We start from the raw sequence: 16,320 nt of genomic DNA on the forward strand, positions 1-16,320 counted from the left end.
ACGCCACAAACCTGCTCAAGCCCACAGGCCGTAGCTGGCCTGAGAGACATAACTAGGCAGCTGTTTTTAGCTCCGTTTTAGAATTTTTTTTTTTTTTTTAAGCTTTCTCATGTTTTAGGTGGAAACTCTTGCCCCATGTTTTGGCGCCATTTGTAGTCAGAAGATTTCCTGTGTCCTAGCCTGCCAGTGTTTGGGACAAATCTTTCCCACTCACGTTCCCCAAGTAAACACACGGAGACTTGTATTAATTAAAACTGCATGGCCATGGCTCAAGCTTTTTGCTAGTTAGCTCTTATATCTTCAATTAGCCCATAACTAAGAAGAGTTCCAAATTATTCTATAAGTGATTATATCAATGGATATATTATGAATTTACCAAAACTGTGTAACACTAAGTAGTAACAATGTATCAATATTGGCTGATCAGTTGTAATACATGTACAATGTTAATACAGATTGTTAAAAGAAGGGGCCGCTGAGTGGGGAAAGGAAAAAAATATGTGATGTCTCTATACCGCCTGTGTAATTTATTGTAAAACTGCTTTAAAACAAGGCAGCTGGGATGGCACATCTCTGTAGTCCCAGAATTGGGAGGTGAAGGAAGGAGGGTTGCGATTTTTACATCAGCTTGGGCTATTTAGTTTTTAAAAAATTGTGGGTTAGGGCTCTAGTTCCCTGTGGAGTAGTTGCCTAACCTGCTCAAGGTCCAAGGTTCTGATACCCAGAGCTGGAGAAAACCAAAGTGTGTGCGGACATTTTTGAATCTGTAGGCATTTCTTTGGGCATATATGCAGACTTTTTTTTTCTAGGTGAGGGAGAAGTATATGTACTTTTACTTGGTCCTTTCCTGTACACTCGTGTTAGGTGGAAGACATGAGCAAGGGAGGTGGGAGAAAGCACTCCCACAGGCAGCTTGAGTCCTGTCTCTTGTTTAGGCAGCCTGCCAGGGTATTGTAAAGCCCTGGTTCCAGCCTTCAATGTGAAACTTGTTCAAAAAGAAGAAGATGTCCTAAGAGAAGGTTATGAGATCAAATACAAGACCGTGAACAAACCTAAAAAATGAATAGACAGTCTCTAGTTGAAAGCAGTCCTGGCGAACATCCAGGAGAAGGGAGACATTTCAAGTCTGCTCATCAGAGGACAGACAGACAGGCAGGCAGTTACATGAACCAGTGAGAGGGAGATAGCCCAGACACTCTGAGCTGATCCATCTCACTCTCTCCCACCGCCTGTTCCTGCTTTTGCTTGCTTGCTACAACTTTGCATCTTTATGTTCCTAAGAGTTCTAGAATTGAGGGAAACTCCTCCCCATCACTCTCCCTAGGACTATGCATAGTTTCAAGTCTCCAACATTTGACAGAGAGACTATTCACGAAATTGAAACAAACATTTTATTTTGAGGCAGGGTCTCACTGAGTTGTTCAGGCTGACCTCAAGCTCAAACTCCTCCTTCGTCCTTGGAGTGCTAGAATTGGCAGACCTCATGTCAGCCTGAGACGGACTTTGACTCCACCTCTCTTTTGTACTCTTTGTGACATTTCACTTAGATACTTTTTTGAGCGTCATCACAGAATTAATCTGCATAATCAGCCGGTGGGCTAGGAATCATTCATCATTTTTTACAACTTATAAATGAGAAACTATTCCTTTCGTTTACTGAGACTTTTTTTTTCCCTTTTTTCTCGATTTTTTGACAGTAGCCCAAGCTGACCTCCAACTCACAATACAGTCAAGGCTGGCCTTGAATTCCTAAAACACTGTCTTTTCAGATTCGTTCATTTGAGTATTTTTGCTTGGAAATGATGCCTCCCTCGCAGCGTCGCGGCTCGGCAGCGGGAGTGAACGTCCGGATTTGGACCGCCGCGGACGCCATAGTCCCCGCCCCTCTTTTCTCGGCCCCTCGGGCTCCCACAGGGCGCCCTGCGCCGCGCTGGAGAAGGCGGGGCCTGCGATTTGAGGCAGCAAGATGCGCTGCGATAGGCCGAGGCTTGCGGCCACGGCGGCCGGCTTACCGGAAGTGCTGCCGTTTTCCCTCGCCCGAGCCTCAGCCCGGGAGGTCGGAGAGCTGCCCCGGAAGTCATCTCCCCGTCCCCCGCCCGCGGCAAACATGGCGGTGGACTCGTCCATGGAGCTGCTATTTTTAGATACTTTTAAACATCCGAGCGCTGAGGTAAGGCTTCGCGACCCGATTTCGACACGGCCCCTCAGCTGAGGTCCCCCTGGCGCGGCGTCGGGGGTCGTCCGGGCTGTGTCCTCCCGCAGTCGCGCTGGGGAAGCCTCTGGTCCACACCCCCTCCCCCAGCCCGGTGCGAGCCCCGTGGCCCTGGGCGGCGGCCCTGCCTTTCCAGGCTTTGCTTTGGGGCCTGCGTGTTCGGTCGAGTCAGCCTCGCTGCTGGCAGTGCTTTTTTTTGTCCTGTCAGCATTGAGTCTTGAGGAGGGTCCTTGTTCTCGGTTACTTCAGGTGGGATGCAGGCGCGAGCTTGGGCATCTGGTTTTTGACAGCAGTGCTGGGTTCTGATGCCTTCAGGGTGCTGGAGTACCCACGATCCCAAGTCCTTCTCTTCGCTCTCTCTTCTGACGGCAGTCTTATTGCTGAATTGGTCATAGCACTTTAATACTTTAGGAAGGAATTCACCTTTTAGGACATGCCATGCCTACGAGCATCTCCTTTGCATGGAGAATAGTGGCGAAACGTGCCGAATTGAAGGAATTGTAATAAAGGCTGTCGTCAGAAAGCAAGTCTCTTGTTTTCAGGGGGCGAAGGTGAGGTGTCAAGTAGTCTTGTGTACAGAATTTCTTGAGCGTCTCAGAATGGCCTTCAGATACTTATAAAATGAAGATACTGAATGTAGCGTATTAACGAAGGTTCTCAAAAGCCAGCCAAAAATGAACTTTAACGAAGTACACAGAGAAATTCGGGTAGGAGAAAGAGCAAATGAGCAAGCCTCATATTTCTTTGTCTCACTGCAAACGCAATCATCTAGAGAACCGTACTTTGAGGCCTGTTTTCTTTTGTTTTTATAGAGTGCTCTTGTATGACGCACCATGAGACTAGGGTAGAGTGTCTGATGTTCCTTCTCGGTTGTATGTTCAGTGTTTAGGACAGTGTCTAGGAAAATAATAGTTTAAATAAATATCTGAATGAAAATGTTTAAAATGTTCTATGAAGTAATGAAATGGGTTAGTGATAAGTTTTCTTAGGAATGGCTTATAGGCCTTTAAAAGTCAAGGGTTGGTGCTTTGGGTTATTGTGTTTTACTGACAGTGAATTTATATATATTCTCAAATTTCAAGTGGGTCACACAGCACTATTTAGTGACTATTGGACTATTATTCCAGCTAGACTTGAGAAAACTCAAAATGGCAACAGTAGTTGTTACCAGAACAAACTTCTTTATAGAATTAGAGAACAATAAAATTTAAAGAAAGATTTAAATGTTGCCAGGCATGGTGTTAATTTTTTTTTTTTTCCTGTTGTTTTGTTTTTCGAGACAAGGTTTCTCTATGTAGCCCTGGCTGTCCTGGAACTCTCTCTGTAGACCAGACTGGCCTTGAACTCACGGAGACCCGCTTTCCTCTGCCTCTGGAGTGCTGAGGTTAAAGGTGTTCCGCCGCCGCCACCGCCGCCGCCACCACCACCACCACCACCACCACCACCACCACCACCACCACCAGCACCACCACCACCACCAGCACCAGCAGGCCCAAACAAAATTCTTAATCAGTATCTGATGTAGGAAGACTGCAGTTGATTCTTATTTAGCCCTCTTTGTGAACATAAAGGGAACAAGATTTTAGAGAGAGGTCCCTTTTTTGTGAATATCAAGGAAGACTTCATCAAGGTATTTGGCACATTCACCTGGTCTTGGTAAAATGGGAAATGTTTCATAGTTGTGGGGAAGGATGGCTATTGTAGTCAATCTTCTGTTAGGTTATACCCAAAGTAGCTATGTGAATTCACACCTGAGAGGTAGTGTTAAAGCCATACCATGGAGCTCCTTAAATATTCAAGAATAGTGTCGACTCTTTGTTGGAGGCCTGTAGTAGTTGAGCAGGGAAATTATAGGACTAGTAAACTCCACTAGGTAGTCATACTCAGAATAGTTCAGAGAAAACAAGTAGCAAGATCAGGAAGAAAAAATGAGATTCAGTGAAAGCTAGTTAGCAGGTGGAATCGATATGTGGAGCGTTTATTGATTACTCTGTGCCAGGAGCAGTGCTTTGATTATTTAATAATTTTTTCTGATCTTCTATTAGTTTTGAAAGTTGTTTTCATTTTGTAGACACCAAAGCTGTGGTGAAAGGTTAGGTGACTTTCTTGAACTGACACGGCTACATTGAGGTAAATGGCATCCTGGAGCATGGCTGTGTGTGCCTTCATTCCTAACATCCAGGAGATTGCAAGCTCAAGGCCTCCTGAACCACATAGAGATCAACCAAAGCAAGGTGTGTGAGATGGTTCCATGAGTTAAGGCGCTTGCTGCCAAACTGAGGACTTGAGTTCTCTTTCCGGGACCCACTTGCTCAAAGGATTGAACTGACTTTAGAGGGTTGACCTCTGACTTCCACATAAGCACTGTGGCACACAGGCCCATAATCAGTCAGCTAATCAATCAATCCAAACAACCATTTAGGGCTTTTTTCCTAATAACTATTAGGAGTAAGAAATACACCAATATATGTTTTTCATGACTCTAAAATTGTGCCGTCTCGTTTTGCAGTGGGACTGAGTAGGAAGAAATACATGCAGGGCACATTATGCAGGAGAGGGCAATACAAGTCAAAATGAAATAAGACTAGTTGCTTTGCTTTTAAAGAAATTTGTAATCTGGTAGGGAAGTTAAACTTTGATTAAACTTAGACAGGAATCCTTAAAGGGGTGCAGGTAGTTGTAGATGAATTACAAATGGTTGTTTGAATGGGCTGGAAAGATGGCTCAGCAGTTAAGAGCATCTGTTGCTCTTGCAGAGGATTCAGGTTCACACAGTAGTACAGCTCAGTTCCAGGGCATGAAATGCCCCCTTCTGACCTCTTTGGGCACCAGCACATGTGTGTTGCCTCAAATGTGATGCACAGACAGTATACGCAGGCAAAACACTCGTATACATAAACATTTAAAGGGAAAACCCTAAATTGTGCTTTGTATTGCTACTGCTTTAAAAATGGGGCTGGAGAAGTGGCTCAGTGGCTAAGCACACATACTGCTCTTACAGAAGACTGGAATTTGGTTCCTAGTTCCCATGTCAGGGGGTGCAGAACTGTCTGTAACTCCAGCTCTGTGGAATACAACATCTCCTTGTATGTGCAAACACACATGATTACAACTAAAATAAACCTTTAAAAAAGTGTGTACTGCTCTTCCACAGGACCCAGGTTCATTCTGGGTACCTGTAGTCATCTGTACATGCTCCCCTCAGCACATATAAGTACATGTAGTTTCAAATAATAAAAATAAGCTGGTGGTGGTGGTTGTACACACCTTTAATCCCAGCCCTCGGGAGGCAGAGGCAGGCGGATCTCTGAATTTGAGGCCAGCCTGGTCTACAGAGTAAGTGCCAGGACAACCAGCGTTACACAGAGAAACCCTGTCTGGAGGGGAAAAAAATCCTTTGGGCCATAGAGATGGCTCAGTGATTAAGAACACTTGTTGCTCTTGCAGAGGGACCTAAGAAGTTTGGTTCTCAGCATCCACATCAGGCAGCCTACAACTGCCTGTGACTCTAGCTCCGAGGAATCCAATGCCTTCCTCTGGCCTCTGTTGGCACTGCACATTTAAATTTCATTATAGAGAAATTAGAAAGTAGAGTGGGTAGCCAGGCGGCAGTGGCACACGCCTTTAATCCCAGCACTCGGGAGGCAGAACCAGGCGGATCTCTGTGAGTTCGAGGCTGGCCTGGTCTCCAAAGCGAGTTCCAGGAAAGGCGCAAAGCTACATAGAAACCCTGTCTCTGAAAAACAAAACAACAACAAAAAAAGAAAGTAGAGTGGGCAAATAACTCAGTGGATAAAAGCACTTACTTGCAGACTAGCTTTATAACCTGAGTTCGATCTTGGAACCTACATGAAGGTGGAAGAGAGAACTGACTACAGAGTTGTTCTTTGACTTCCATATACATGGCATTTATGTGCACACATTACACACACACTAAAAAAGCTTTTAACAAAAAATTAGAAGTTCGGAAAAGCATGATTTTTCATAGACCCAGCTTTCATGAACACTTTTCTCCATCTCCTTGGTCTTGCCAACAGTTACTTCCTCACATAAACAGTTCTGTATTTATAAGTGCAGTTTACTCTTTTCAGACCAATAGCGTTTGATTACTAGGAAATGATGTTCCAATGAAAGAACAAAACTAAGTCAAACTGCAAAGTCAACTGGGCATGGTGGCCTGTGCCTCTCAGGAGGTGGAGACATTAGGATCAGGAGTTTTAAAATTATATTTGGCTACATAGAAAGGTTGAGACCACCCAGGGCTACATGACACACAAATTCAGTCAGACAAACAAATACACACAAAAGCAAGATAAAACTCTAGTATGCATGTAATGTATTTTGGAAAAATTGTTTAAACTAAGATTTGCACAGACTATTTGGTAAATTAGCTAATGTATTTTGATGTGTTAATTTCTTTCATCTGTGTCCCCAAACTATTAAAATTAGTATGTACTTTATATTTTGTAGTTGAATAACATTTCTTTATATTAATATTTTCCAAATTGCCCAGTACATATGCTTATGTCTTCCTGTATTAAAGTCCTAGTACTGGCTAGTGGTTTCTTTTTTCACTTAACAGCTTGTTACAGTAAATGTGCATGAAGGTGACTTTTATTTAAAGAAAAATTCCTTTTGTGTTTAGACTAGGTAACACTTGTATGAGGTACAAATTTAAATAGTACAAAGGGTGTCCGGTAAAAAGTCTCTCATCACTATCAGCTGGACATCCCGTGATTTGAAGTGGTATTATTTATTATCTGTGTACTAAACTCTTGTGATTTATGCGTCTGACTTTTTACAGAAACCCCAAAGGGGTTAGATTATGCATTTTTATTTCTTTAATATTGTCTGAGTGGATTTGCTGGGTTCAAATACACTGTGAGAGGAGTAGGTGGTCTAGAAGGGCTTTCACTTTAGAGCAGTGGTTCTCAACCTTTCTAACACTGCGGCCCTCTAACACAGTGGTCCTCAGCCTCCCTAACACTGAGACCCTCTAACACAGTGGTCCTCAGTCTCCCTAACACTGAGACCCTCTAACACAGTGGTCCTCAGCCTCCCTAACACTGAGACCCTCTAACACAGTGGTCCTCAGTCTCCCTAACACTGCGGCCCTCTAACACAGTGGTCCTCAGCCTCCCTAACACTGAGACCCTCTAACACAGTGGTCCTCAGCCTCCCTAACACTGAGACCCTCTAACACAGTGGTCCTCAGCCTCCCTAACACTGAGACCCTTAGACCAGTGGTCCTCAGCCTCCCTAACACTGAGACCCTCTAACACAGTGGTCCTCAGCCTCCCTAACACTGAGACCCTCTAACACAGTGGTCCTCAGCCTCCCTAACACTGAGACCCTCTAACACAGTGGTCCTCAGCCTCCCTAACACTGAGACCCTCTAACACAGTGGTTCTCAGCCTCCCTAACACTGAGACCCTCTAACACAGTGGTCCTCAGCCTCCCTAACACTGAGACCCTCTAACACAGTGGTCCTCAGCCTCCCTAACACTGAGACCCTCTAACACAGTGGTCCTCAGCCTCCCTAACACTGAGACCCTCTAACACAGTGGTCCTCAGCCTCCCTAACACTGAGACCCTCTAACACAGTGGTCCTCAGTCTCCCTAACACTGAGACCCTCTAACACAGTGGTCCTCAGCCTCCCTAACACTGAGACCCTTTAATACAGTTCCTCATGTTGTGGTGACCCCTAACCATAAAATTATTTTTGTTGCTACTTTGTAACAGTAGTTTTGCTACTGTTATTAATTGTGATGTAAATAACCCTGTTTTCCGATAATCTTAGGTGACTCCTGTGAAGGGGGTCTAGACCCACAGGTTGAGAACCACTACTTTAAAGTTTAGTTGGAAACTATGCATCATTTATGCACAAAGGACAGCTTAAATGACAGGAGTAGACGAAGAAGTTCAGGGAGAGGGTAGAAAGAAGGCAGTTACAGACAGACAGACAGCTTGAAGTATTCTGACAGTGACTTCTATGGGTAAGTGTGGAAAAATATGGTCTTGAAATCTGATCTGTATCATAAACCTTCCCAGAGTTCTCAGTCTCAACCTGTCTTAGATTTTGTTTTAGTTTTTGAGCCAGCAGGCTAGCAGATGAGTTTGAAACCCTGGTCCTTCTTGATAGTTTATGTGGTACTGGGGATCAGACCTAGGACTTCCATGCATGTTAGACAAGCATTGTTTCAATTGCAGTGTCTTCTCAGCCCAGGGTTTTAACTTTTTAGGCACCTACTAAAAGTCCTTTCATTAAATGAATATGCCAGATACTGAGTTTACAGTAAGTCTTGAAACACATGCCCTAATGGCTTAGGAAAAAAGAGAGAGTGACAAATGAGTTTGATAAGGGACTTTGGGCACACCAAGGAGAGGACCTGTCCTAACTTGTTTTAGCTTTTTAGAGAAAGTTGACATCTAAAGAGAGTTGGGGCAGAGGGATATGAGGGAGTCTGATTAGAGAGAGCAGTGTAACGAGGTTATGAAGTAGAAACCAGCATGGAGTGTCAGGGAAATTCACACATACAGTATTTGGATTTGGAGTATAAAGAGGCCAGGTTTCTGAGACTGGGAATTTGGCTTTGCTGAAGGAATAAGAAGAAGCAGGACTTTGTACACGTTTGTATTCTAGAAAGACCACATGACTTTTTCAGTAGGAGAATGAGGTGGAGCTGAAAGTTAGGTGAGAGGACAAGCAGCCAAATGCAACAGTGTGTTAGGCATTTTGTGACCAGTGATAGCATTTTTGGGTGAACTGGCCAGGCTGGAAGTATCTGAAGACTTTCAATTGGAGCTGTCCCCTGGGGATTAGGAGAAGGATCCTAGGTGGAGATACCGACTAGGACCTGTCCTCTGGCCGTGGGTGGAGATCTCAGTGTTTCGAATCCTGTTGGTTGTGCTCTGTTCAGCCCCAGCCCTGCTTGCTTCTCCCAGTTTGCCCTCTAGTCCTGTGAACTGTGCTCCTAGTTTTTTGGAGTTGTTTGCTTTCCTCTGATGGAGTCTCTTCCCCTTGGCCCAGAAAGTTCTTCTCCCTAATTCACTGGTCTCCCAAAGCCTCTCACTCTGTAGCTCTGGTTGGCCTTGAACCCATTGTGCAGACTAGGCTAGCCTTGAATTTGCAGATATATGTAGTATATTTTTAATAGAAATGATAACAGCAAGCCAGGCCAAGCAAGTAATCTCAGCATTTGGGAGGCAGAGGAAGGTAGATCTGAGTTCGAGGCTAGCTGGCAGATCGAGTTCTAGGACAGCCAGGGCTACACAGAGAAACCATGTCTTGCTCTGTGTGTGCGTGTTAAAGCTAACACAGAAGATTTTCTTTATAAGTAGGACATTTTAGGGCTGGAGATGTGGTGTATTTGGTACAGTGCTTGCCTAGCATGCATGAAGCCCTGGGCTCTCTCTTACCACATAAAACTAGACCTTAGACCTGGTGGCACATGCCTGTAATTGCAGCACTTAGGAGATAGAGGCAGGTAGGAAAAGTTCAAGGTTATCCTGATTTAAAGTTGTTCTTTGTTGTTCTTTGACATCTCTGCGGTAGCTCAAGTGTGCAAAATAACTGTAAAAAAGTTTTTGTTTTGTTTTGGTGTTTTTTTTTTTTTGCCTTACATGGGATAGGATTTTCTCTTTAAATAATCTTGGAAAGAATTGAAAATCACTAGGAGTAACATGTCAGTTTTATAGTGTCGGGGTCGAGGCTCTGTCAATATTGTCTGCCATCCTTAGAGTATTGCCTATACTGTCCAGGGTAGCTCATCATAACATTTCTGTTCTAGAAAAGCAGCAGAATATTGGAAGAAAGGGTGGAAGGAATATCAGACTGAACCTTCCTTCTAAGAGAGTGGCCCAGACTTCCTGCTTCCTTTCCATTTCATTCATCAATGGCTGTCTGTTTTATATAGCCATATGCTGAGGCATTCATAAACGTTTCTGGAATATCTAGTCATGAATCGACTCTGAGAAATTGGTCTAAGCAAAACATGAGTGGGAAGGTAAATGTAATGCAGAAAATTTTATGTGATACCAGTTGAGAGACTTACTTAGGTACGTTATCATCACAATAAGTCATCAGCTGTTTAAAAATATTAGTTACCTCCGTGTATGTGTGTATCTCTGTGTACCGCATATATGTGGGCGCTCTTGGAATTCAGAAGAGGACATTGGATTCCCTGGAACTGTGAACTATTGGAGGTAGATTCTGGGAACTGAACTCAGGTCCTTTTGGAAAAACAGCAAGCATTCTCGACTGCTGAGTTCTCTCTCCAGTCCCATCATCAGCTGTTTTTTAGAAAGTGATTTATACAACATTGTAATTAACATAAAATTTAATGATATATTTACCGACATGGACTTTATTTTCAATGATGGGGATTCAACCCGGGGTGTTGAACATGTGAAGCATGTGCTTTAACTGAGTTACAGCCTCATCTCTGGATTTTAAGATTGTTGGTGTTATTTTAAGCAGAAAAAAATAAAAAAGAGTGTATTTTGAATTGAAAAAGAATGTTTTACTTACAATATGTTTCATCCTCCTTTTTAGCAAAGTTCTCATATAGATGTGGTTCGTTTTCCATGTGTGGTTTATATCAATGAAGTCCGAGTTATACCGCCAGGCGTACGAGCCCACAGCGGCTTACCTGACAGCAGAGCATATGGGTAAGTCAACTCTAATATGGTGTGAGCGTGTGTGTGTTTTGAGTCAGTCTCACTGAGAAGCCCTGACTACCTTGAATATACTATATAGACGAGGCTGGTCTTGAACTCACAGAGATCTGTCTGTCTCTCTCTCCTGAGTGCTGGGATTAAATGTGTGCACCTCCATCTGGGACAGGGTTTCTCTGTGTAGTTATGGTGCCTGTCCTGGATCTCACTCTATAGCCCAGGCTGGCCTCAAACTCACAGAGATCTGCCTGGCTCTGCCTCCCGAGTGCTGGGATTAAAGGTGTGTGCCACCACTGCCCGGCCGTTTTTCTTACTTTTAATGTTTTTGGTAGGTGCTAAGGTTCAGATCCAGGGTGTATGCTAGGCAAACATTCTATCATCGACTTCCATTCCCAGCCCAGGTGAAGTGATTTGATGTGACTTTTCCTTTTAAGATAAAAGAGCCTTAGTTTAATATCTATATGTGTATGTATGTATATACATATGAGTATTTTGTCTGCATGTATATGCACTGTGTGAATGCCTGGTTCCTGCAGAAGTCAGAAGAATTGTTGGATCCCCTGGAATTGGATTTATGGATGATTGTGAGCCAGTGTGTGGCTGCTGAGAATTGAACTTGGGTCCTCTGCAAGAGTAACAAGTGCTCTTAACTGCTGAACCATCTTTCCAGCCCCTAGTCTGAATATTTGAAAATGTGTATTTTTGTTTTGGGGGTTGTAGGGGTTGACCACTGACCTACTCTCCAGTGTTGTCCTCACTTCCTGTTTCTTTAAATTTATTTTGAGACAGTCTCATTAAGTTGTCCAGGCCAACCTTTAATGTAGGATTCTACCTCAGTCTCCTGAGTAGCTGAGATCATAGACATGTGTTATGTGCCTGGCTTACACCGTCCGTGGGACTTTGTGCGCACACATGCAAGTGCGTTTGTGTACAGAAGCCAGAGGGCAGTGTCAGGTGTCTTCCTCATGCACTCGCCACCTTCTTTTTGAAGACAGTGCTTCCCACTGAACTGTTTGGCTAGACTGGATGATGAACCAGCCCCTGGGATGCTCCCACTTCTCACCCCCTGCACCTAGTGTGGGTGTAGACATACCTGGCTTTTATGAGGGTGCTGGGGTGCGAATGCAGGCCTCCATGTTTCTGCAGCAGGTATTTGTCTTTGGAGCCACTCCCCAGACCTTGTACATAGGGCTTTTTATAAATTTGTAGCTCCAAATAAGCCATTGGTTGAATTAGCAAGTGATTATGTGTTACTTTCTCTTTCTTGGATTAGGTGGGAAATAAAATGTAAGACCATTATTCCTGACATTAGATAACTTTAATAATTGATATACAAGAGGGCTTTGATTTTTGTTTAATGTGAATAATGATTATTTTTATATATTGATTTATTTTATTGATACTGTTTGTAACTCCATTTCTATTATATAAAATAGTCAACCTGCTACATCGTGGTGAATATTATGGAATGGATTTGGGGTCAAAGTTCATTTCTTCCTAATTGTGAAAAATTGTTGGTTATTTATAGAAGTAGATATAGCCATAGGTGGTGGTAGTGTACACTTTTAATCCCAGCACTCAGGAGGCAGAGGTAGGCAGATCTCTGTGAATTTAAGAACAGCCTGGTCTACAGAGCTAGTTCTAGGACAGCCAGGGCTACACAGAGAAACCCTGTCTCGAAAAATCAGAAAAGAAAATTAGGACGGCTAAAGTTAGCTTAGGTGGTAGACTGCCTGCCTAGTATGCATGGAGCCCTGGGTTTGATCCCAAGCATGGTATAAAGTAAGGAAGAGTAAGTACCTGTAATCCAGCACTGACCACGTAGAACCTGGAGGATTAGAGGTTTTAAGACCAGCAAGGGCTATGTAAGACGCTGTCTGGAAAAAAACACAACAAAAACTGAACTGAAACTTAATCTGTGCATAGTGGACACGTGTGTATTTCTAGCTCTTGGGAGAATCAGACATTAAAAAGAATCTTCAGCTACATAGCAATTTGAAGGCCAGACTGGGCTACGTGATAGTCAGATGTGATGCACACCCCCCCAAAAAGGTGTGGAGGGACTAGTATGACTCCACTGGTAAAGTGCTTGATGCACAAGGGTGAGGACCTGGGTTCAATCCTTAGCACCCATGTTAAAAGAGAAGTGTGTGTGATAGCGTGAGCTGCAGTCCTAGCACTGAGAAAGCACACAGGACTCCTGGGGTTTGCTGGCCAGTCTAGGTGAAATGGCGAGCTCCAGCTTCCCAAGAGACTGTCTTACAAACAAGGTGGAAAGCTAACTGAAGAAGGCATCTGACATTAACCTTTAGCCTTTACAACACACACACACACACACACACACACACACACACACACACACACACACACACACGGAGAGCCTCATTGTTTTCCTATGTACTTCCTCTGGTTCTCTGAGAAAGGGAGATATATGATGTATGTAGAGTGGGAAAGATGAGGTAATGAATATTTATTATATTATTAATTATATTCTTGGTAAAGAACGACCTGTTATTGGGCTGGGCGGTGGTGGTACACGCCTTTAATCCCAGAGCTGCAGCCAGAGCTACACAAAGAAACCCTGTCTTGAAAGACCTGTTATCTTTCTGTAACAAATGAAATGACTGCAGTTACGTTTTAGGCAGTAAATTTGGAAAGGGAATATAGCTCAGTGGTAGAGTCTTGTCTAGCTGCTTGAGGCTTCAGTCCTCGGCACTGCAGACAGATAAAAGAGCAACATAAAACAATAAATATGTCTTCCTCCCATTGTTTCTCAGGGTCAGTGGCTGCCAGTGGCTAAGCAAGCAGTTCCTTCGTGTTTTTGTACTCCAGAGGAAGTTGGAATGGCTGTCTCAGGTGGGAGTGGGGCTGGAGAGTTTGCTTGGACGCTTACTTACTTACATGAATGCTGGTAGCAAGTTGTAGTTCCTTGGTAGCAGATATTCTCCATGGAGATGGATCCTCACATCATGGCAAAGCTTCCTCTGGAGTGAGTGCTGTGCAAGTGAGCGTCCCTAGGAAGAAGCCTCCTTTAGTGTGTTCTGTAATTTCTAGAGGTGACACACTATAGTTTTCCTATATTCCCCTAGTTATGTATTTTAGTACAGTGTAGGAGGGGACTACAGGTTGTGAGTAACAGGAAGCATGTGGGCCACTGGAGACATCTTGGAGGCTGGCCACCAGAGCAGGAAAAGTAAATCTCTTGCACTCGCTACAGTGTGTAGGTAGGATACTTACTGTGTTTTCTCTATTCTCCCTGTTTTCTTAGCTGGGGGTGAATGGCTCCTTGTGTTGTAATAACTCCAGATAGGAACGTACCAGAAACATTTACACATGGTTAACTTGTAGAAGGATAAAATTAAGGATTAATGGAATAGTACAAACATAAGAAGAAACCTGTAGGGAATCCTTTTACAAATTCTTATTACGTACTTATTTATGTTTCTATGTGGGTCATTGGTGGAGATCATAGGACACCTTCAGGTAATCAATTCTCTCCTCCCACTATGTGAGTCCCAGAGTCGTAGCAGCAGTTTTACATGATGGGCCATCTTGATGTCCTGAAGCCTGGAATCTTAAGCTGGAAAGTAATGCTGGAAATCAAATGATACTTGTGCAACATACCTTACATATCTTTTTTTCCTCTCTGTAAAACTCAGAAATAGATAGGTCAGTACAAAATTCCTGTAATATCTTTATCCTGAAAGGAGGATCCTAAATTTTATTTCATTTTATTGCTTTGTTTGGTTTTGATTTTAGTTTTTCAAGACAGGGTTTCTGAGCTGGGCGGTGGTAGCGCAAGCCTTTGATCCCAGCATTCAAGAGGCAGAGCCAGGCAGATCTCTGAGTTCAAGGCCAGGCTGGGCTACAGAGGGAGTTCCAGGAAAGGCGCAAAGCTACACAAAGAAACCCTGTCTCGAAAACAAAAAACAAACAAAACAAAACAAAAAACCAAAACAAACAAAAAAGACAGGGTTTCTTTGTGTAACTTCAGCTGTCCTAGAATTAGCTCTGTAGACCAGGCTGGCCTCAGACTCAGAGAGATCCTCCTACCTCTGCCTCCCAAGTGCTGGGATTAAAGGCGTGCACCACCACCACCTGGCTTGATTGTTTTTTAAAAGATTCATTTTTATTTGTAATTGTGTCGATATGTCTCTCTGTCTCTGTCTCTCTCTCTGTGCGTGTATATGTGTGTGACAGAGAGAGAGCAGAGAGAGTGAGAGTGCGAGCACGCGCAGGTGCCCATGGAGGCCAGAGAGGAAGTTGAAGCCCCTGGAGCTAGCGTTGCCTGCAGTTGTGGGCTGCCCAGGTGGTTACTGGGATCCACACTTGGGTCCTCTGCAGGAGCAGTGCTTGCTTCTAACGACTGAGTGGTCGGTCTCTCCAGCCCCTGGTTTGCTCCTTACTTACTGACTTGGTTTTCACTATATAGCCCAGGCTGGTCTTGAACTTGCAGCAGCCTTCCTGTTTCACCTTTCTAAGTGCTGGGTATACAGGCACATACCACCAAATCTGGCTTTGGATTACAGGTGGTTTTTTGTTTTGTTTTGTTTTTTTAAAATTTATTTTAAAAAATTGAGGGGGAGGATGTGAGGGTGTGTGTATGCCACGGTGTGTGTGTGGAAATTGGAGGAAAACATTCAGGAGATGGTTTTTTTCTTCATTGCGTGGGTCCTGGGCCTTGAATTGACGTTACTAGGCTTGGTGGCAGGAGCCTTTACCAGGTGAGCCATTTTGCTGGCCCTGTTAGTTTTATAATGTGCCATCTGACATCAATCTAGGTTTTGTTTTTTTTTTTTTTTTTCTTCGAGACAGGGTTTCTCTGTGTAGCTTTATGCCTTTCCTGGATTTCGATCTGTAGGCCAGGCTGGTCTTGAACTCACAAAGATCTACCTGCCTCTGCCTCCCGAGTGCTGGGATTAAAGGCGTACGCCACCAACGCCCGGCAAATCTAGGTTTTTAAGTCATTACATTGTGGAAGTCAGGTATAGTCACATTGTCTTCGATTGTTTTTGTTTAAGTTTTGTGGTGTTGGAGATTGGACCCAGAGCCTTCTGCATCCTAGGCAGGAGCTCAGCTGTATCCCTGACACAGATGTTTAAGTAGCAGGCGGAAGGACATATGTAGCTCTGGCTGTCTTGGAACTAGCTTTGTAGACCAGGCTGGCCTTGAACTTACAGAGATCCACCTGCCTCTACCTCCTGAGTGCTAAGATTAAAGTTCAATTTTAATAATACTTATATGACTTACTTAAGGACTGGATAGAATTTTGTTAAAATATGCAAGTCATTTGCTTTTTTTGTTATTTAAATCTGAGGAGTATTTTTTCCAGGTCTTAGAATTGCTCAGGATTTTGTACTTCCTGTGGTTTTTTTGTTTTACTGTAGGAACTAATTGTTAAAAATGCTGACGTTGACGTTTTGTCCTTGTT

General features: G+C 43.7%; 1 protein-coding gene across 2 annotated transcripts in view; it reads left to right on the forward strand.

The window, feature by feature from the left end:
- Positions 1–2,037: 2,037 nt before the first annotated feature.
- Positions 2,038–16,320, forward strand: part of Virma (vir like m6A methyltransferase associated) — a 64,928-nt gene continuing 50,645 nt past the window's right edge. For both annotated transcript variants that reach the window (XM_052715774.1, XM_052715775.1), the window contains exons 1-2: positions 2,038–2,170; positions 10,768–10,883. In XM_052715774.1, the coding sequence (XP_052571734.1) occupies positions 2,108–2,170; positions 10,768–10,883 (179 nt within the window). In that variant the 5' untranslated portion in view covers positions 2,038–2,107. The remainder of the gene's footprint in view (positions 2,171–10,767; positions 10,884–16,320) is intronic.

The sequence above is a fragment of the Peromyscus californicus genome, unplaced genomic scaffold (assembly GCF_007827085.1).
Source record: "Peromyscus californicus insignis strain IS unplaced genomic scaffold, ASM782708v3 Scaffold_5__1_contigs__length_169319896, whole genome shotgun sequence".
In the NCBI taxonomy this organism is placed as follows: Eukaryota; Metazoa; Chordata; class Mammalia; order Rodentia; family Cricetidae; genus Peromyscus; species Peromyscus californicus.